Below are 23,202 nucleotides of genomic sequence, written 5' to 3'. Positions count from 1 at the left end.
TTATGCTCTTTTCTTAAGAATTCACCTTATAGAATAACATTACATTTCTGAGAAGACTTGGTGTAAAGTAACATGTTAGATTTTCCTTAATCTGTTTTTTCACAAACATATATGATCATTTTTCTAGGGAAATACATCAAATTGTATAGGATATTTCAGAATACTATTTGGAAAGTACATAAATTCATGTATTAATCTCCATGGAATATTTATGGTTTATAGATATATCTTAAAAATTAGAAGTCTAAAGTAAACTGCACTTTGTTACTAAATGAAATCCTGGGTTATTCTTTTTGACTCATGAGAAATAGGTGTATTATGTTAAGTGATTACAGTATAAATTTTTTCTTATGTTTATCAGAAGAGAAGGAAAAACAAGGTAGGAGAAAATATATTTGCATATATTCATTGTAGAAAAATAGAGATTATTGTTATTGTAATACCTTTTATTAAAATACGTTCTTAATAAAACTTGTAAATAATGCACCTGAAATAAATATTTTACTACTATTTCATTAGAAAGCATTCACTCTTTTTATTTAAAAAATCCAAAACCACTGGCAAATATAAGAGCTGAACAATTCGCAATTCAAGTGGATTTCTAATGGCAAAACACTAAGATTCTGCAATAACAAATGTAAAACTTAGGACTTGTTTAATCGATAGAGTACGCTGTACTATATTAAGAACAACAGCTATAAAAAATAGTAATGAACTGAAGATTACTGTTTTTCTGTTATTTAGTACTAAATGGCTAAAAGTCTCCTTTCATGAAGTATTTAATACATTTCCTATCCATTCTTGAGCTAAATACCACACTTACACTTACAAATGCTACTTAGCCATCTGAAATTAATTATGATGAAGAAATGTTTCATTTTTTTTCATTTTTTCAGATCTCCTTACCTCCTGTTAGATTACTGTATCTCTACTATTAATATAATATCTGCATAAGCAATTTTGAACATATGCAAACAGATGTCTTTTATATTGCATAACAATACAATTGCTTTATTTGATATTAGTAAGCTGTGGAAGAGACAAAAAAGAACTATCTTTGAGTTGATAAACTATCTGAACTCTGTGTCTGTTTTATTAATTAAAGAAAAGCCAACCGTGCTACATATCATTGGTGAAAGCATCTTTGAATAGAAAACATAAGCTGTACAAACAAAAACGGTGGCCAAGAGCAATTGGAAACGTGACTTTTGTCTTAAAGTTATGAATGGTACCCAAATTTCATTTCAGAAATATTAGCTCATTAAACAGATTTCAGATGTTGAAGATGTGTTTAAATAATGACAGCCTGAAGGAGCCTGAAGCAGTTCATTAAATCCATTGGAATTGGTGGTTTGATTTCATTTCCATCCAGACGGAGGTAGCGAAGGTGAGGTCCGTAACCGAAGGAGTCTTGTTCTGCAGGCAATGTGGGAGGACATATTACAGAGACGTTCACATCTACGGAGACAAAGATGGCATGAACAAATGAATTAGAACAGAGGAGACCAGGTGCGAGAAGACCAAGAAGCCACGAAACAGTCTTGTAGAGGGCTTAGCAGCCTGGTCTGTGGCAGTGCCAGAGACACCAATCATTTTTGTCAAGTTGGAGGTATATCTGTCTTATAAAAGTAACCCCGTTCAAAATATGCAACATATATATAGTTGTCTTACTCCATATTCAGTTATACTTTGAACACCTCACGAGAAAGGACATATTGTTAACAGCTGTGATGGAGGGATGCCTGGGGGATTCAGCAGGTTAAGCATTTGACATCAGCTCAGGTCATGATCTCAGGGTCCTGGGATGGACGCTGCATTGGGCTCCTTGCTCAGCTGGGAGTCTGCTTCTCCCTCTCCTCTGCCCTCCCCACCCCCACCTTTGCGTGCTCTCTTTCTCGCTTGCTCTCTTTCTCTCTCTAAATAAATAAATAAAATCTTAAAAAAAAAATAAAAACTGCGATGGAAATAAAAGAATATACATCATTTGTTTTCTAAGCTTCCAGGTGAGATAAGGCATGCTTAGACTACTATAAAATGAGATGGGTAGTATTTAGGACATTTGAAGTGGAGACAAAGGTTCATAGAAGGAATGGTTAGGTGCATGGGTAGGTGGAAGGATGGATGGCTGTGTAAGTGGCAAATCAGTCTATTATCAGGGAAAGTGCTTAAAAGTTACCTTAAAATGCAAAATTTCCAATTAATAGTGTATGATGAGTTTTTTAAAAAGTACATTTAACATGTTTACATATATAATACTTACAGAAAAGAACCTTGAATCTTTATACTTAAATGTATTTAATTAGAAAAGATGTATTTGCCAAGAATCGAATTACAAAGATCCAAGCCAGGAAATATCCCACCAGCTTTTTCAGATGGTGAGGATGTGAGAAATCATGCACCTGCCTTGGACCAGAGCCCTTGGCATCAATGACTGTACTGAAATATAGGAGTATTCAGGAGAGAAAACCTGTTAAAATAGCAAAATTGAGACAAGTGTGCATAATAACTGATTCCAACCATGAGTCTGTATACTGCTTTTACGTCTCATTTGAAACTATTTTGAGAAAGAGGTCTTCCCTTGGAAGATGAGACCCACCTAACTTTGGCAATGGCCTTTGTTTATGCTTACAGCGAGGTTCCTATGCTCTGATCTTATGCCATTTTGTGAATTCAACTTGCTAAAAATAATGACTCATAGTGTATAGCAGTTTGTGTATATAAAGTTATCTTTCACATGCATTATTACTTTATCATCACAGTGTTTATCAGGCAATATGATTATTCTCCCTACCTGGGGATTGCAAGTGGTTCAGACAGGTAAGGTAATGCACACAAGGTATTTTAGCAAGTAAGTGGCCAGAGCTGAGTCCCAGCCTTGTCCTTTTCCTACTAATGGGATCCTTTGCCTTCTGGAGAGACCATGTCCCTTTTAATGTGCTACCATCCTTATTACCCTTACGCCCCGTAACCAATGCATGTCTGAATAAATGTAATGTGAGAAGCAAGTTCTAAATGTAGTTATATTTTCATAAATTCATTATGGCATTTCTTAGAGAACACAGAGAAGTAACTTATTTGAATAGATAACATTTTTTTTTTTTGCCAAATTTACTCCTTTAAATTGTTCAGAAAAAATAAATATTTCCATGTTTTTTCATAAGAAAAGGTCACGGTCTGGTAAAGTCTAAGAACTCTTCATATAAAAGCTATGTTTCTTGGAAATCACTTTATTAACAACTAGAGTAGATTATGCAGCCAGAAGAAACAAGTACTTTAACAGTTATTATAGCACAGTGTGATATGCCAGCGAGCCAATAATTCTAGCCAGGGAAATTCTTATTTCACATTTATTTTCTGGGAATATAGAAATGACTGTGCCTGATATCTACATTAAGGAACAAATAAATCTCTCTTTGTTGTTGCTGTTAAAATTATTCTTACCTGGGTTGATAGAAATTTTTCTAAAGTCTTGTATTCTGGAAATTGAAGAAAATGTGGTGGGATTTATACTGCATGGGTAAGAAACAACTCTTAAAATGAGAAGGCCTGAGCTCAGGTCCTGTATTATATTTATTCTTTGTCCTTGGGCAAGTATCCTCACTTAGTTGACCCTCAGTTTCTTTCTTCAGAAACTCTTAACGATTTACCAACCAAGATTCTCGTGAGGATTAATTTGTGATTTTCAAAGTGTGGTCCTTGGACCAGCAGCATCAATACCTCCTGGGAACTAAATTGTTAGACCTACTGAGTCAGAAAATGTGGAGGTGGGGCTGGCGAGCTTTATTTTATAAGCCTTCCCGATGATCCTGATGCTTGCTAAGGTATGAGAACAACTGAAGAACAGAAATATATGAGAAAATACTGTAAAACTTTTAAAAACGCGAGTGGAGGAAGAACAGAGTCCTACTCTTTTTTGTATAACTTTGTGTAACTATGTAAGTGGTGGGTGAACGTGCCCATCAGCGTGCTGAATTCTGCTATCTCACTCCTAAAACCCCTTTTCTCAGCTTCTAAGGGGAATCCCCAGTTCATAAACAGTGATCTGTGTGGAATCCCTTTAAATTCACTTCCCATACCAAATGTCTATGGGACTTCTGTTGCCAGATAAGGAATGCACCTGTAGACAGAACTTTCATCAGGAAAAAAAAAAAAAAAAAAAAAAAAAGCATGTATTTAGGTCAATATTGACTGTAGTTCTATCTGGTTCGGTGAAACAGATTCAGTGATTAAGTTCTTTCTTTCTTTCTTTCTTTCTTTCTTTCTTTCTTTCTTTCTTTCTTTTTTTCTCTGTGCATCTTTGGCTTTTGACTACAGGATTAAACGATGTGTGTCATCACCGTGGAAAAATGTGGCAGCAGCCTCTTTGTTAATTCCTGGATTATATGCTCAAGTATGCTGGCAGAAAAACCAAAAAAAAAAAAAAAAAAAAAAAGAAATGAAAGAAAAGAAAAAGAAAAAGGCTTGAATAACTGAGCAGTACCCAGTGGAAAAATAGTCTATTCTCATAAATAGGATGTCTGTGTGATTATTTGCCTAAAGGAAACTAATGAATAATAACCAAGCAGTACCACCTTCGGACAATACCTGTGCCATTTTCCTACAAACTATCCGACTGATTCTAACTTTAGGAATGTATTTTCTAAGGCTGTGCAGGAGAAGTCTCCTCAGATAATCTTCCTAAAGGGCTTGTGCCAGGGTTGAGGCTAGGCATCCAGTTGGTTGCAGTGCCCCTGTGGCTAGACCACGATACTGTCCGCCCCTGCAGCAGGGTCAGCCTGGTCTCAGCAAGGACTGTGAAGACACCATGTTTGCAGTTAGCATTTCCAGCCTTCCAGCCTTCCAGCCATAACCACATCTTCCCTTGATGGTACCTCTGCCCCCATGGCACTTCGCATTCATCTCTCTCTCCCTTATCAAAAGCTATTTTCAGGAAAGGAGCAATCATTCATTCTACCTTGTTGATTACCATTAGTCCTAAGAACTAACCAACTTCCAGGAACACTTGTTTCCATTTCAGTTGAACAAAGTGTTAATCTACACTGTTGGTTCCCAATGTTTTGTCCCCAGAGCAGCAGTCTCAGCATCACCTGGGAACTTGTTAGAAATGAGAAGTCTCAAGTATCAACCAGACTTACTCAATCAGGAACTTGGGGTGGAGCCACCAATCGGCACACTCTAAAGTTTGAGAAACCCTCGATCTAAAGCAGAGACTTTCATTACGGTGTTTCAGGCACCTGTAGTTTTTAGGATCAAGGTCCCTTTCTGATACCTCCTAAATCATATTCCTCCTACTACCATGCATGAGGTTGTTCATGCTTGGTACATTTTCCTAAATAAATCTACCCAGTGAGGCAGAAGTATTGGATTCTCCTAGGAGTAAAAGAAGATACATTTGGTTTCTCCAATGGATAATCACCCTTCGTAGATTACTAAGGTCCACTTTTCAATTTACAATTTGAAGCTTTGAACTTCTTGGTTCATTAAGATTGTGTGAGAATGAACAGATAAAGACAAAATACTGAAAGTTGAAAAAAGAAATCTAAGGGCACATTGGTTGGGGGCAGGGGGGTGGAAAGACCAGCACAGTTGTTATTCTTAAAGAAAACATAGAATAAGTTTAACGACCACGAGCATTTCAATCAAAGGCATACCCTGATGATCACTTACTTTTAATTTTGTTGTGATCAAGGTGAAGGTGCTGCAGATGAGCACTGATTCGGGGGACTTTTGTGAGTTGATTGTGAGACAGCTGAAGATCTAGAATTGAGGATACATCAAAACCACTCGAAGGGAGCCCTGCGTCTGACAATTTGTTGTGGTTTAGTCTCAGAAAGGCCACTTTGGGAATCACATTAAAATAATTTTCCGGTATTCCTTCAATGGAATTGTTGTCCAAAAACAGTTGCATTGTGTTGGCTGGTAATCTTGGTGGCATATTCCTCAGGGCATTCTTGGCCATATTTAGCTGCATGAGGTTCTTGAGTCCCTTGAAAGTGTCTCTCTGAAAGGCATTGTCTAGTAGTTTATTGTGCTGCAGGTCAAGAAGGGTCAGGTTCTCCAGATTGCTGAAGGTCCCCTGAGGAATTCTGGACACCTTGTTTCTGGCCAATTGTAATTGTTCTAGACTTCTCGGCAATGGAGAAGGCACTTCCTCTAGCTCATTATCTTCCAGAAACAAGAAAAGCAGCTTTTTTAGTTGGCTCAGGGCTCCTTTTTCAATTCCATAGTTGGTGATTTTGTTCTTGTTTAGATTTATCCATCTCAGCTGGGTGGCATTCTCGAATGGCTTCTCAGGGATGGTCTCTATCATGTTGTTCTCAAGATAAAGATACCAGATCCTTGAAGGAATAGGAGGGATTTCTTTGAGACCTCGATTTTCACAGTATAAAGCGGTAGGGAAACTAGGGGGACAGAAGCACTCCCTGGGACAGTCAAAGTCATGAACAGCCCAATCCTCTGGTTCACTGACGTCATAGACCTGTCTTACACTTCGAGTCCATACGGTATCTGTTATAAATAACACCCAGACGATGAAAGAGACTGAGGTTGCCATTATCATACCTGGGATAGGGGATATAACTGTTAGATGTTGGAATACATTGACCTTTAGAAAATTCTGTGTACCAAAATAGCCAGTAAACATTGTTTCTTTGGGGGAAGGTAAATACATGTCAACAACTTATGCACAGATATCAATGAGTACACATATATTTAGTAGGCACCATATGCAAAGCATTTTGCAAACACTGAAACTGGCTCACCACCTTCTAGCTTTCTGGTTTTAACCCAATCACAAGGAAAACTGAGAAATGGAAAGCAAATTTTAGGAGCTCTAAGTGCTTTTCCATCTCTAGCTATTGAATACAAGAAAGTTAACTGAAACCCGTAGTTGAATAAAGGAGTATAAAAAAAAGTGATCTTTTAATAACTCAAATTGAGAGTCTGTGTTGCTTCTAAGAAGTAAGCATATGCTTTTACTTTTACTCCTAAATGAGCAGAACATCTGGATGAGATTTCCCAGGCTCTTTGGCCCCTGCACCAAAGAAATAGAGAGATCAAAGAACATTTTAGCAGTTTGCTGTGAAGGAAGGTTTTAAGATATGAAGAAAAATGTGTCATTAGTCTCTTGCTCTGTTGCTCTACTTCTCCGGTAAGTTTCATATTGGGGTTTGGGGGAGACTTCTCATCTTGTAAGTACAAACTCAAGTTGTTCAACCAGGGAATTTGGATTATGAACTCTCTCTCACAATTAGGCAAGTAACATATTCAGCTATGGCATTACTATGGTTGATGAGAAACAAAGCAAAGAGCATGTTTAGGGACAGATCTCCATCTTCTCGGGATGGCTGCTAACAAAGACTAGGTTACCACTTATTACTGGTATATGACCACGTCAAGGGTATAAACCCTCCCCTGAAATAGCAACAACGTTATGGGCACAACAAACTGTTCCAACAGGAAAAATAATAAATATATATTATATTTATATATATATAAATATAATTACATATATACCAACAGTAACATTTTGACCAATGTACATTTAATTCCGTTGCTTAACCATAAGAACAGAATACATTTTACTGATTCTTCAGGAGAAAATAAAACAACATCATTTATAAAACGCTGATCTTTTCATCGTGCTACTAAATTGAGGGAAATGACAAGTGCAGAGCTGCTTCCGCGAGCTGTCGAATTTTTTACGATCGCAGAATTCTGCTCTGGTCATCTTCCAATAGAGACACGTTAAAACATTCTTTTCTTCAGAATAGGGATTTACTTTAGTTATTAAGCTGTAACCCTGCCTCTGATGAATCAGAACTTTGAATTCGTACCTTTAGGTTTTTAAAAGCACAAAAAGAGTTTACCTTGCTGTCCAGGAATATACCGTTGAGTCCTGAGTCTGGGTCTGAAGTTTGCTCAAACTCAGTTAAGGGGAGAAACAAAAACAAAAACAAAACAAAACAAAACAAAAAAACCCTGTGACTATAACGGTTTGTTTTTATTTTATGCTGTCAAGCCTGCTATGAGAAAAAAGAAAACCTGCTAGGACCAGTCACGGGGAACACCTTTTGATCTATTGTTTCCACTTTGACAGGACTTCAGAATGCTTACCTCAGCCTTCTTGGATCTTCTTCTTCCTTTTCTATTGGTCACTGCTCATTCCCAGGAATGGATTGACCCGGGCTCCACTGTCGTGTTTTTATGAGTCCTCCCCAAAATATATGCATCAGTGGCTCCAACTTTAACCCCTCCAACAGCCACAGCACCTCGGCACCTAGGCAGCTCAGCACAGGAAATTCTGGCTCTAAGCGCAAGACCCTATAGCAAAAATTCAGAGCAATTGTCACTCTGAAGTCACAGTTCCAAAGATGTGGTAATGTACTGATATCTAGACCTGTTCAGCCAGCAGGCAACGGAAGACAGTTTTGATTTCAAGTCTAACCAGAAGAGATTGTAAAGTGTTTCTTTTTCTCTAGAAAATCTTTTTTCAAAATAGAATACAAAGGAGTAAGTGCTGATGCCCTCTGTTTCGATGGAAATATTTTACTCATTTCTCATATAAAACAGATGTTGGAATTCTGTTTAGGTATATTGTGTTTGAGGGAAAGATAGAAAAATGTATTTGAAAAATGTAAAAATGAAGTCTGAGAAGCTATGCCTGATGTTGGCACTAAACATGGTGTTATGCTCCGTTGTATAGAAATAAGTTTTGTCTCTCTGTTTCCTACTGGGAGCGTTATTCCAAGTAATTATTAAAATAAGATTTTTTTTCTCATTAGAACAGATGTTCTGCATTTAGTCCATTATAAGACATTCCGTTGCACAGCTATTCGTTTTCCTTTAACACATAGATCTGAGATAATGTCCTCTAGTTCTTATATTTGAGAAGAAGAGTCGTTATGCCATTTGAAGAAAGACACAAATAAAAATAATTTTCAAACATTCCATGGGTGGATTGTAAACATTTTGTTTTTCAAAATGTATCTTATTCTGAGGTCAGGAAGTTTAATTCACGTGACTCAGTCAGCACTGCTCACACAAGCGTCATCAAAGATAGAGCACAGAGAGGAGGAGAGGCGGAGAAGGCCCTGGACGCAAAAGACCTTTCCTGAACCCCCCACCTCCTGCCTCCTAACCGTCGGCAGGTCAGTTAGAGCTCTACCAGCTCACCACCTTGCAGGACTACCGCTCGGGGTCGGCCCTACTTTGTCCTACATGCTTTTGGAAACCTTAGCCTTCCTTAAGCATTAGCAGTATGCTCTCAACCGGGAAGTTCATTTATGTTTAAGGGCTTTTATAGGCTAAGATCTCATTCAGACACGATCTCTTAGTGGCTTTTACAGGTACACTTATCTCACATGTGAGAAAAAAATCAAGTGTTAATTGCTTTCTCAAAACACTGATTTCTCCATTGCGGTTCTCCTTTCCTCTCTCTTCCTAAGCCCTCAGGATATACACAACAGATGATCTTCAAATCTGCACAGCCGCCTCTAGCTAATAGTCTCTTTTCTTTCTTAATTTTCTTTTTTAGCCAAATTACTTGAGTCATTTCTTGATTCATTGACACAAATGTTGCTGCATGTTCACTGTAGGAAATTACAGAAAGATTGGCTGCCTCCAATCTTCATTTCCTGTTGGCCATGACACCCATGATCCACCCACCCAAAGATGGCTTCTAATCCCTCTGCTTCCCTAAAATTGTTGTGACAAAAATCAGCAAGGATCTTCAGGTTTACTGATATATTGACGCTTTTTAGTGTTTGGCTTACTTGACTTGTGACTTTTGACAATATTGACCCACCCCTTTTATTAAATGTTTCTCTTTGTTTCTGTGACATTCTCTCCTAGTTTTCCCTTCCCTTTCTTTGAGAAATTTTCCCATTTATATCCTGAACCTTTCTGTTTCCTCTAAAAATTTTTTAAAAGTGTTTCTAGCATTTGGAGCTGTTTGAGATTCTGTCCTCTGCTCTGTGTTCTTCTTGCTCTCTACACGTTTCCTATAGGGTTCTGAAGTTTTAACTGTTCCCTCCGTTATGACGACTCACCTGAGTCTTTATCTCTCGCTCAGCCTCTGGAAGAAGACTTGCACTTTCGTGTGTGTGTATATACCTGCTTTCTGGAACTCTCCTCTTGCGCATCTCAAAGGCGTGCATCTAAAACGAAGTTCACGGTCTCCCTTTACTGCTAACTGCTCTTATCATTTACTTTTAAATGCTACTATCATCTTATTCAGTCTCCCAAACCAGAAACCTGGAAATCATTCTTAACTCTTCCTTCCCATTTTGCGAGCATCTGAAAACAATCACATTTTAGAGACCCTGGGAGACGTGATATAAATAAAAATGACCATCTACAATGCTTGCCTAATTTGGTATCATTGCTTCCAGACTAAAAACACAGGATGTTTTCCACTGTCGGTATAATCTCTGTCTGTCTGTATCTTGATTTTTCCTATAGCAATCCAACCTACCCTCCTTTGATTACCGATTCCTGGAGGATGAGGACTTAAACCCTTCATTGCAACTGCGTAAGTGGAAGTTCAACACGTGAAGTTAAGACAATGGTGAGAATGTCCGAGTCACGCTAGCTGTTAAAAGAATTAATGAAAGATTTTGCTCAGCTAAATACACACAAAAGGTATATGCACCACTTTGATAGTCATGAGTTTTCTGATTAGCGTAACTGTGTAAATAGAAACATGGTCAAAGGGGCGCCTGGGTGGCTCAGTCAGTTAAGCCTCTGCCTTGGGCACAGGTCATGATCTCAGGGTCCTGGGATCCAGCCCCACATGGGGCTCCCTGCTCAGCAGGGAGTCTGCTTCTCCCTCTCTGTCTGCCCCTCTGCCCTGTTCGTGCTCTCTCGCTCGCTTGCTCTCTCCCTCTCTCTTTCTCAAAATAAATAAATAAAATCTTAAAACAAAACAAAACAACATTGTGGAGAACCGTAGGTATATGGTAGAAAGAAAAGAAAGGTGAGTTAGGATTTTCTTTTGCGAATTACTAGGTGTTGAGCCTGCACAGCCTATCTGACCTCTGTGAGCCTGAGTCTACCCCTAGTGCACCAGCCCGGACTGCGCTCCCAAGGGTCATTTGAAACTCAAGTAAGATAATGGAGGTGATAATGTCAGATAAGTGCAGGAAAATTTCATAGTAAAAGAAGTTAAAGCCCAAGGATAACTTACAAATCATCTCTTCAAACTCTCTCCTTTTACATAGGAGGGAAATGAGACCCAAAAATTTCTTTTAGCAATGTGATATCGGCATCTTGGCCTAGCCTACCTGAGGGAAGTCCTTCTAGAAACTTGAGGTGGGGCTAACGTGTTGTTATTGCCATTGTTCTTTTAACCTCTTTTCTTCCTTTTAGCATTTTCAGTGTTTCCTATTTGCTTATCTTGCTTCTACCTCTTGCTGTTAAAAGGTGTGTGTTGGGGGGGCTAAATTGTCTTAGACTGAGGGACTTATCTTGTCATGTCTTGAAGACCATTGACATTATAAAACAGAAGGCAATACACGAGGGTATTAAAGACATGAAACTCTAGTAGAAGTTCAAATTTGTTGGCATGTGTCTGACACACCGATTTCAGCCATGGTTGGTCTATCGGGTGCTGCCAAGAGCTGGGTTTACATACAATTGACTGGACTTCTGCAAAGGGAAATAATTTTCTCTGAATAGATCAGTTTTAGCCTTGTTTGACTAAACTCTGTCAAATAACTTAAAAATATGAACAGTATCCACTAAACTACATAGCTAACACACACATACATTTATAATTTAAAATCTTTTCCAAAATAATACATTTAAAATATAGTAATGACACTTAAATGGTCTAAACCACTTCAAAGCTGATAAGACAGCATTGCCCCAGTCCATTCACTCCCCAAGTATGAACCTCACTCCCAAGAGGCCATACTTTCAAAGCTATTGTGGATTTCTCTTAGTGCTAACCTTAATTTTCTTGCTTGGATTATTTTTGTTTGACTTACCAATTTTAAACAGCAATTATTAGATAAAGATTTAGCACATTTGCTCCGGCCCCCTCTTTACCCCACCAGTCGCCCTGATTCCCTTCAATAACCCCTAATGTATGCACGAACTTTGATTAAATAAATATCTATTGCATACATTCTTGCACAATAGAAATATTGTTTGCTGCTGAAATAGTGCAAAATTATCTTAATTCCTTCATTGTACTGCATTTATTTGCTATATATATATACAAAAACTATATATAGTATATTTTACATACATATACAACTATTCCACTAATATTTTCTAAAATCTCAAACAGAATTGTCAAACCATTTTGAAGATCTTTTTACACCCATTGAGTAGGGACAACAGAGTGTGCCAGTTAAAAGCCAGACCCACTTGGGTTTGAATAAATCTCTGCCATTTACGAGCTGAGACTTTGAACAATTACTTTTCTTTGCCTTTGTCTCCTTGTCTATAAAGTAAGGATGATGATGATAATGTATTAGTAATAGTGAGAATACCTCCCTCAGAGGATTGTTGTGAAAATTACATGAATTAATATTTTCAAAGCATGTAGAGGATTATAAAACATTACTAACTAAAATCAGACATACCAGGTTTACTTTCTCCTGGAGATACTGCCCCTGGAATTCCATATGCTCTTGCTTCAACCTAGTTGGCTCATTGTTGCAGACCAGCCTGAGGAAATTTGGCAGATGATAATGTTTAGGCTTTTTCACGGCACATCTCCGTTGTCACATAGTTAATGGGGCTCTCTAATCCTCCTTCACAACCTACACGGAGGTGTTATGTTTGATGAAAATAAGTCCAGCTCGCTTGTATCTTACATAATAGGCATTTATTGGCAACAAGCTTTAGAACATTTATGAAGCAAGTCTTCATTATAAGGTATCTTCAAAAGTTCACTAAGTTTACCTAAGGTGTGGATTAAAACTAATACAAAATCACACTGGCTCTGCTCAGGTATGGTCTGTTAGAGTACGTTCAGGAACGACGCAACGCTTGCTCCACGGGCCTGTGGGAGTCTTGTTGTGGTCCTGGGCTTCCTTCCCCGCCTCCTGTGTTAGATCCCTTGTTATTTCCTGCATCTCCCGGTCTGTTCTTTCTTGGTTAATTCCACAGGGTTGGTGGAGAACAACAGCCTCTGGTAACTTCCTGAGACACTGTGTTTTGTTGTGCTTTGTTTTTTTGTGAACTCACATGTATAAAAATGTGTTGATTCAGCCCACCCACTTAACTGGTATTTTGACTGGATAGAATTCTAATGTAAAATAACATTCCTTCCAAATTTTGAAGATATTTGAAAAGACAATTGGCTTGTTGCTTCTGGAGTTGAAATTGGAAAAGCTGATAAAATTGTAATTTTCAGTTTTCAGAATGTGACCTTTTCTTGCTCTTCGAAATCTTTTGAGACTTTCATCTTCAGTCCGAACTTCTGCAACAATACCCCTTGAGGGGGTGTATTCAACCCCCACTGGGTCTCACGGAGTCCTTTCAATCTGGAAGTTTATGTCCATATGGTCCATCCATTTTTTCCTAAATTTGGGGGGTAAGTCTTAGATAGTGCACCTCCTGGTTAAATCGTCTGATTCTCTTATCTCTTCTACTTTCTTTTTAAAAATTTTTATGCTTTCTCACAGATTTCCTTTTATCATATGACCTTTGAAATTTCTATATCATATATCATGTATTTCCTTTGCAAACTTTTCCTTTGGTTGTTCCTTTCCTAGAACATTCTTTTGTTTTCTGTAATTACTATCTTCTCTCATGTCATTCAAAACAAGATTAAAAACGATAAGGTTTTCGTATACTGTGAATTTCTTCTGCTCTGTGCAATAATTTTATTTCCTTTGATTTCTCTCTTTTTTTTCTTGGTTTGGTTGGGCCTTTAGAGGTAGTTCATATTGGAGGCTTTCTTCGCATATCTGATGGTGCTTTGCTGAACTTCAATGCTTAAGAAGAAAGCACTAGTAATCTTACTGGAAGATCGATGAGAACTGATGGCACTTGTCGGCTAATGAGCAGGAAGGTATTTTCCCCACTGCCCCACCCACCATATATATATTTATTTCACACACACACACACACACACACACACACACGATGTAAATTGAAAAAGTCAAAACACTTCGTCTTCTTAGTGTACTTTTTATAAGTATGATTTTTTATTAATACTACTAGCATGAATTGTTTCTGTTGTGAATGAATGGCAGAAAACCTTCTAGCCATAGTTTAGCCTTTGTATCTGAAGCATCCTGAGGCTCTGTTTTCCAAAATTGATCTGAAAATAGTAGTAAATCCTGCCACTTATAAGCTATTTATGTTTTGATTCAACTTTAATATTTATGACTCGCTAGAGTACCCGTTGCTCTAAGACTTTCATTACCTGATCAAAAAATTAACATAAAACTACCTGTGTCGTTCTTGGACAGGCTATTACCGACTACCGAGAAGTCGAGTTACTTTCTTCCAGCTTCTCAAGCTCTCTCCATTTCTAGAAGTTAGCCTTCACATTACCAGCCTTTAGATGGTAAGGTAACAGGAGGTAAGCAGCTTGAAAGCCCATCAATTTAAAGTTCATCTCCAAAGCATTTTAGAAAAGGTGTCTTACAAGGCAACATTTATTCAGAGTGCTGACAAAATACTACAAGACTCATAATTCTCCAGCAATCTTGGGCAGATTCCTGAACACATATGTGTATTCTTGCTATCCTTAGCTTCTTAGCAAACTGCCTTCAGGCCCGTCCCAATCAGAGCTGCGTCGTTGTAGTACCCATTCTCGATTGGTTCCCACAGGTCATAAAATGTAAATTACAGTTTGATTGTATGCATACTTTTCCCTGTCAGTTGGTCATCGAGAAGCCACTGTAAGGTCACAGGTGTGACTGAAGGGAGAGACAGCAGTGTCACAGGAATACCCCTTCTCGGTCCTATTCCCATTCACATCGCATACTTGTTGAATCAGTACTGCTGGACAATTCAGGTTATTCCAGACAGATAGTTAATACTGAGTTTACGGGCAGCTAATGTCAAATTGTTCAGTCTCCCCTTGGGTCTAATTTCTTAAAAAGATAATAACTATTTATTAAATATAGCATACCCTTGTTTAGAAAGCTAGAAGTTTAATTCTCTTATTAAGGTTTACTGCACACTGCATGTAGCAAACTGATCTGTCTGATGTTCTTTAAACATCGTTTAATCTGTCGAGTGACAAGTAGCAGGATCACTGTCCCCTCAGCTGTCTGGAGAGCCTTCTCTTGACCTGGCACAAACCCACACCTTACAGCTTCTCAGCACCGGACTCATGTTGGTAACATGTGGCCTCCAAATTCAGAGACTCTCCATGTTCCCAGGGGCAGTGGATACATGGTTCAGCAAATTGTCTTCACTTTAGATAAATATCCCCAAACCATTCCCCTAAGCCTTTTAATAAGTCAGTGTCTTGCACCCCTATGGTCTTGGATTATACTGTTGACCCTTGAACGATGCAGGGGTTAAGGGAAATGATCCCCTGTGCAGTCGAAGATCTGTGTAAACTTCTGCCTCCCTGATAGCCTACTATTAGCCTGGAAGCCATACCTGTAACATAAACAGTTGATTAACACGTATTTTGTGTGTTACATGTATTATATATTGTGTTCTTACAATAAAATAAGCTAGAGAAAAGAAAATGTTATTAAGAAAATCATAAGGAAGACAAAATACGTTTACGGTACTGCACTGTATTGGTCAGAAAGAATCCACCCGTAAGTGGACCTGCACAGTTCAAACTCAACGTCATTCGAAGATGAACTATATTTGTCTCCAGTGCTCTGGCATTCAAGCGTCTAACCAATGGATCCAGCTCAGAAAGTTTACTTTCATTGTATCACATGATGTTTTGTGAGATGGTATTTCTGCCTACCCAAATGTGGTTCCAAGCCAAGGAGCTAACACAATCCAGAAACATTACAGCAAAATTATATTGCTATTCCTGTCTGGTGAAAGAAAGCAGACTGCGTCTAGTGATTTTGTTTATTCAAATGGAGGAAAATGACATTATTCGGATCAGTTGCTTCCTATAAGGTACTCAGAGCTCTAATGACTCGGACCACATACGGAACGGCAGCTGCAACGGGAGTCGCCTTCTAATTAAACTTTGGAAAAATCCATTTTCATCCCCCAAAACTATCCTTCCACCACCACACACAAATGAGAGTCTGCCTAGAGTCGTTAACTCTGCACATTTAAATCTTTGACGGTGGCACGAATATTTCTGATTCTTTTGTTGAAGTGGCATTACTATTAATTTAATATTTTTATAGTGGTGGAAAGTTCTGTAATTTCCACGTTGGTCTTTCCAATCAGAATGGTCCGTTTTTCTCAGATTTCAGATCCGGCATGAGGAATCAGTCCCTTTCTGAGGCCCTCTATTTCAACTGTAAGTAAAAGAATTTAGGAAATAAATACAAGAAGGTTGTGGGTTGGACAAAGGTAAAGTCTTCGCTTCTCATCTTACCATCTCCAAACCCTTACTCGTGGACTGCAGAAGTGCCCTGGGTCCCCAGGATTTAGTTTTGCTTCAAAACCACATTTTTTTTCCCCCTCAGGACACTGTTACTGATAATGACCTCAGGTTCTTTTAGGGGAAGGCTAGGTTAAATAAATAAATAAATAAATAAGCAAGCACACATTTGTGATATCATTACAAAGTACTTATTTAAGTCGAGATACCCTCTCTTTGCTTTTGGGAGCTCTAGTTCCATGATTTAACTGAGGTTTAAAAATTCAGCGAAAGGCAGAAATTCTCCGTTCTCTGCCGTAATGGCTCATCCAAGGTCTGATGACCAGTTCTGGAGGATTTTATTTTACAAATCAAATAGCTCCGCGGAAGTCTTCTCATCTCGTTCCTTCTCAGATCTCTCATCCTCAGCCGGCCATTACTAAGTGAGGCTCTTCCGGCCAGCAAAGGCGCGTCGGTGGGATCGGGGATCGGAGGCGCTCTCGCTCATCGGGATCTGACTGTATAATCCCTAGTCCAGTTCTCAGGAGGTCCTCTGTTTCCAGATCAATGCTTTAACTTTTTACAAAGAGATAGGATGAATAATGCATTAATACCAATCCAGAATGAGTGTATGCTTGTTTGGTTTTTGTTTTGGTTTGGTTTTGGGGGTTTTTTGTTTTTGTTTTTTTTAATTTTAGCTCTCATCTGACAATGAAAAGAAATAAGACCTTTATATTTTAAAAATAATTTTATGAAGCCCCTATACTTCAAGCCCTAAACTTGAGCTGAGAATTTTTGGAGTTGAGCTTGCCATCGTCTCTTTTCCAGCTATTCCATGGGATTTTAGAAGCAGCTGTGCCCTTCCGTTCTATTTCGTGACCTTCCTACTTTCCTATGACAATAGCTGTGTGGGTTTGCTCTCAGGAGATGTGTCCTTTCAGGTAACTACAGGTGGGTCAGTGTCTTCCAGATTCTCAGCCCAGAATAATTTCAAAGTTTTGACTGCCATTTACCTAAGCTATGCAGATAACCTATTGTGAGTGCCCCACATTTCTCAACAATCTGATGTCAATAATGGATATCTGGTATTGATACCTTTTTCTACCAGATTCCTATCTGGCTATAAGCACCAGATAGCAATTCTAGGTATTGTGACAAAACTAAAAAAGGGGGGGGTCTTTGAAAGTGATAAGTGGAATCAGTGAATCAGATAAGTGAATGAGGAAGGCTGGAAGACTGGACTTGGAAAATAGGCAGAAAAGGGGCGCCTGGGTGGCTCTGTCTGTTCAGGGACTGCCTTTGGCTCATGTTATGATCTGCAGGTCCTGGGATTGAGCCCTGTATAGAGCCCCACATCTGGCTCCCTACTTGGCAGGGAGTCTGCTTCTTCCTCTCCCTCTGCCCAACCTCCCCCTCCCCATTTTCTCTCCCCCTCTCTCTCAAATAGATAAATAAAAAAAAATCTTTTAAAAAAGCAGGCAGAAAATAAGGAGGTTCTCATAAAATAGATAGAAATCTGGCCAGGAAGTCATTGTCATTATGCTGACCATTGCTGGAACCAGAGGGTCCCACAGACAGCCTCACTGGGAGCCTTCACTTGGGTCCTTCACTAAGGGTCACTGCAGATGAATTCTAAGCTAAGAACAGTCATCCACTTGGCTAAGCCTGCCACAAGTTCCACCCTGACTTTATGAGGATGGGAAGGCAAGAGATACTGAGGGGCTACTGAACCTTACTCAGATTACAGTCGAGAGCAGTTTCTTTCACACAGGGAAAGAGTTTGGAGCTGAAACAGAGGAAGAAGTGACTGCCTTTTACTCAGGGAGATACAATTGCCTGAATAAAAGCATAAATTAGACTTTTTTCAACACAGGAGACTTTTCCACAATTCGTCCCTTGCTTACGTCAGGCTTCCCTCTCTTGATGGGACCCCCCACCCTGAATCCACAGGCCCTCTGCTATAGTCTCACCCAGACTTGCAGTTTTCTGAATTTACTGTTCTATCTTCATTCCAAGCCTTGCTGGTAATGCTTCCTCCACCAGAAATCCTCTTACCACCCATCTGTCCGTGGAACACACTCAAATGCAGCATTATTTCCTCAACAGGGTTTTCAATACTTTGATTCTACAGTTGTAGAAATAAGCACATGCACCTGTAAGAAACTACTGTACCCAACGTGCACTAAGTTCCAACTAAAACAATGTATAGTTGTTTCTATGTCTGTCTTCTAGGGTATGAACTCTTTAATGCCAGGCAAGTTGTTGTTGTTGTTTTTCCCTCACTTTTTTCATTGACTAGCACTGTGCTGGCCCAGCATAGATGTTCAATAGATGTTTATGTGATGAGAAATAAGGATTAATTTGGTCAGGCTCTCATAACCCTTTTAGTCAACCTTTAACTCCTTACAAAATAATTTTAAGTTACCTTCCCCTTTGAATTTTAAACATCTAACTCTTAACTCTCTTCTCCATTGTGAGAATTGGTTATGAAAAAAATATTCACCGTTATTAATAATTACTATATTTATCCTTTATTTCAATAGGAATTCAGTTCTGGTGACTAGAACTACTCTTGGGCTTGGATATTCCAATTAATTTCTTTCTTTCTTTTTAATATTTTATTTATTAGAGTGTGGTGAGGGGCAAAGGGAGAAGCAGGCTCCCTGCTGGGTAGGGAGCAGGACATGGGGTTCGATCCTGGAACTCCAGGATCATGACCTGAGCCAAAGGCAGACGCTTAACCGACTGAGCCACCCAGGCACCCCTAATTAATTACTTTCCTATAGATAACTTTTTCCTTTTTTTTCCCCAAATACTTCTACTTCTTAAAAACTTAAAAATAAAAATCACCTCTAAATAGAGACTTTTTGCATTTCCCTTGAAATTTAAAATATATTAGAGCAAAATAGTTTTAAGTAAAAACACTGCTGTAGTAATTTCCTCACCGGAGGATAAATTAATTATTTTTTACAGGACAGCTAAAGATAATATGTAATTGAATGCTTACCACTGACTTTACACAAGGGATTTCAGTGGGAGCTGAAGTATCCTGGTTAGGCAGGCTTCAGGGTCAGAGGCCCAACTGGATGTTACTTTGGGTAATTCGCCTAAACTTCTTCACTAGTAACATGGAGGCAATGATGACACTCACCTCATTGGTTGTTCGGAAGGTTGGGTATAATTTATGTGTAAAACATTTAGAACATAGGCAATCATCAAAGGTTAGCTTTTAACATGTCACTTCCATCCAAAGGAATAAGAGAGTTGGAATGCCAGAAGGAAACAGTTAGAAAACCCGGTTCCTGAAATGTCCCTCCCACCCATCTTAATGAAATCAGAAAACTGGTGTCCCGTTTGTTTCTTCACCTAGACTTCAAGTGCGGATGATTGTGTTAATTGTTCATAAAGGCCTCTCTCATATTTTATTGATATTTTGCGTGTTCTCCCATTCACCTCTCTTGTGTCTCTCCTCATGAACGATACCTTTAATGTAATAATGTACACTGTTGTGTTTGGATTTGTCCTGTAAAAAGTGTATTTTTTGTAATGAATGCATTTTTCATTTATATAAATATTGGTTATGTGTTATTATTTCTTTTTTTTTAAAACAGCAATTATTTTTATGATTCAGCCTTGTAATGTGTACATCTTGTCACTATTTCTAATTGAGACCCTGACTTTTTCTATAGGAGATATTCTTTGAGAAACAACTTAAATAATGTATAACAGTGTTCTTTTCGTTTTCTCGTTGGAACAGTCATCCGTGTTCCTGGCCAAAGATGACATCCATATTTTCCATACTCATAGTTTTGGATAAGATGCAATTTTTTTTTCTATTAAAACGATGCCAGTTCTGATTGAAGCTTAAGAAAGAAGTTACCCAAGAAACCATAAAGAAAAACTGTATGGTGCTGTTGTACGGCCACGAGAGCCACAGGAGTGAGGTGCTGTCACACAAACCTACTTTTCTTGTGTGTAACTCTTGAACAAACCAAAACAAAACAAAAAATGTTATTCTATGGTTGGTGCCAGTGTAGTAATGGGGATTCCAGAAGCAACTGTGAGTTTCATTTATTGAATCTGAACAAATAAACTGCAAAGATGGTAATAGAGCCAACCTTTCTCCATCTTCTATCCACTAAATTAGAGAAGCAGAAATAAAGCTATTGCCTTGTGAAGGCCTCAGTCTGGTGCCTATTGTTCCCTAGCCAATGTGTTTAAAAAGACATTTGTTAGTAGTAAGAAGGAAAACTTATCAACTTTTTTTTTTTTTTTGCATGAAAGAATATCTCATCACTAATTTTTACCTCTCAGGATCAAACTGGTTCTTACAATTTTGTATATAGTGTAATTTGGTTTTTCTTCCCGGTAAAAATACGAAGGAAGCAGTATTTAAATGAACAAAAGAAAAAAAAAAAACAGGAAAAAAAGAAACTGATTCACAATTTAACAAAGAAAAGAAAAAATTTAATTTATTTATATATTTTAATTCTAATTACTTATCAATGTCAAGGCTTCAGAAAGTTCAAGGAGGATAAAGATTTTGAGATGGGCATTGTGTTTGATCACTTACTTTGCTTGTGATTAATTTTAGAATTTAGCAATGACGGATGCCCTTAATATACGCTGTTATTTGGTGAAGAAAAACAATGAAAGAAATTCGAATAGAAGGAATATTGGGGAAAGTCTTTGATTATGTGGCCACTGGAACCTGTTTTTAAGCAGAGAAATGTCACAAATATTTCAGTTCTAGATCGATATAAACTCAGGTTTGTAGTCATTCAGAAATAGCCGTGATTTACCCTAGTAAGTAAAAGATACAAGCGATACGGAAGAGATCGTCTGCCCCATCCACCCGCCAGTTATGCAGCCTGCCGGACTAACTCATTGTAGCGAGCCCCTTCGAAGTCCTTTGTTTTTAAGGCTATTATGAAATAATTATACGCATAAAGTACAAAATATATGCTAAGGTGTTAGAAGAACTTGGAAATACATCCTCTTTGAGACAATCCTTACATTTCGTGACCGAAATGTCACACAACCAAACTTTTCCCCAAATCTAATTCAAATAGCTGTGTTTTCTTATACTTGACTTTTATAACAGAAAGATCCCATGGAATGATACCTACTACATTATTTTAACCATGTCTTTTGATTCTCAAGATCTTATTTCTAGAATCCTTAACATGTCAGCGTATGTGTGTGTGTGTGTGTGTGCGCGTGAATGCTGTTACTAAAGATGAATTTACCTTACAGAACCAGAAGGGAAAGTGCAAATATCAAATTAAAATTGTATGAAAGCTTCCATTTTCCACTTGTGCCTGGGAAACATGATCAGCTGGGCCCCATGAGGTAACGGTATCAAGTGACTATATCTGAAGCCCTTTGAAATAGTCTCTGCACATTGAAATCGAACTCAACACCTTAACAAGAGAGCTGGTAGATATTAGGTTTTCAAAATACCTTTTTCTTTGCCTCTCCAAACTACAAAATAGCGTCCTCACATTTAGCACAAATTTTGCAGTGGACTCAAGCATTTTGTTTATAAAGAGATCTGTATCCAAAATGGTGAGGTTGTTATTATATTCACCTTTTTATATTTTCCGTTATAGTGAAAGTTATTCCTACATCTGCTTGGAATTTGGTGAAAGAGAATTGTTAGAGAGAAAAAAAAAAAAAATCCCAGAGGAAAACTGAACAAGCACACACACTTTATAGAAAAAAAATTTCTTGTAAAGTAAAGCAATTGGAATCTAAAGTGACTTGGCCAAAGTACTTGCCACTAAGCATTTTTTTCCCCTCTCATGTAGAGAATTGCAGATTTTATTTGAAATATTAGAAATCTAAAAAGAACTGGCCACATAATCCACTATACATTTCACAAATCTCTCCCAAGCCAAACAAATTAATTCCAAATAATATTTTCATCCAAAGGACAATAAATATTTTCACTGTTAAATTCATTTTCAACAGTTCAAAAAGCCTCCAACTTGGCTTCCTAAGTTGACAAGCCACTCTCTACACTCATTTCTAGGATTTTAGCTCAAATCCATAAACTTGATGACAGAATATGTGACGTTCCTGGCTTTTTAAGTTTTTTTTTGATGGTCAACTAATCGCACTGTTTTTAACCTATTCGCTCTATGACAATTAGAGAAAGTGCCCCCAAATCATTTAAAATATACACCTCACCCTTTACTTAGTTCTTACAAGGACAATAATGTAAATTCAGGCTTCAGAAAGAATGTCTTCTGTAAATAATCCAAAAAGATAAAAAGAAGCACATTTTAAGGTGAAAGTTTCTTCAGAACCTTTCAATATCTTCTCAGTACCCTTACCTAAGGGATTCTTAAAATTTAGAATCAGCCAGGAAGCTTGTTGAAATTTCATGTTCCTGGGCCGTAATTTTTGAGCTTCTGACTTGGTAGGTTTGAGACCGAGTCCAGGGGTCCTCACTGTCATCCCGGCTCCCGGGTGATGCTCCTTCAGACTGTCCAACAGCAGGACCCTGAGCAAGTGCGCTCTCTCTGTTTACTTAAATTGTGATTTCTCATCTCCACCATAATCTTTTCCTTGTGCTTCCTGAGAAAACAGGGCCTACAGCAGAGGTCTTCAAAACTGGGTTTTTTAAAAGCTATATTCTAATCTGTCATTAAGGAGTTACTTAAGCTTGAAATGGAGAGAACAGCATAGAATTTCAGTCTGTCACCTCTGAAATATAG

At 38.2% G+C, this 23,202-nt stretch overlaps 1 protein-coding gene across 4 annotated transcripts; it reads right to left on the bottom strand.

The window, feature by feature from the left end:
- Positions 1–510: 510 nt before the first annotated feature.
- Positions 511–8,413, bottom strand: KERA (keratocan). Of its 4 annotated transcripts, none has more exons than XM_048217916.2 (3): positions 8,116–8,413; positions 5,668–6,561; positions 511–1,416 (listed from the first exon to the last, which is right to left on the bottom strand). In XM_048217916.2, exons 2-3 carry the CDS (start codon positions 6,557–6,559, stop codon positions 1,292–1,294), a joined length of 1,017 nt encoding a protein of 338 aa, XP_048073873.1. In that variant the 5' UTR covers positions 6,560–6,561; positions 8,116–8,413; the 3' UTR covers positions 511–1,291. The 4 variants fall into 4 exon arrangements, with proteins under 4 accessions (XP_048073873.1, XP_026355697.1, XP_026355698.1 ...); XM_026499912.4 differs by having other exon boundaries at positions 511–1,458; positions 7,869–8,410; XM_026499913.4 differs by having other exon boundaries at positions 511–1,458; positions 8,116–8,410.
- Positions 8,414–23,202: the final 14,789 nt, after the last annotated feature.

The sequence above is a fragment of the Ursus arctos genome, unplaced genomic scaffold (assembly GCF_023065955.2).
Source record: "Ursus arctos isolate Adak ecotype North America unplaced genomic scaffold, UrsArc2.0 scaffold_21, whole genome shotgun sequence".
Classification (NCBI taxonomy): domain Eukaryota; kingdom Metazoa; phylum Chordata; class Mammalia; order Carnivora; family Ursidae; genus Ursus; species Ursus arctos.
Note: the sequence above shows the minus strand (reverse complement) of the source record. Positions and strands in the feature narration are given on the sequence as shown.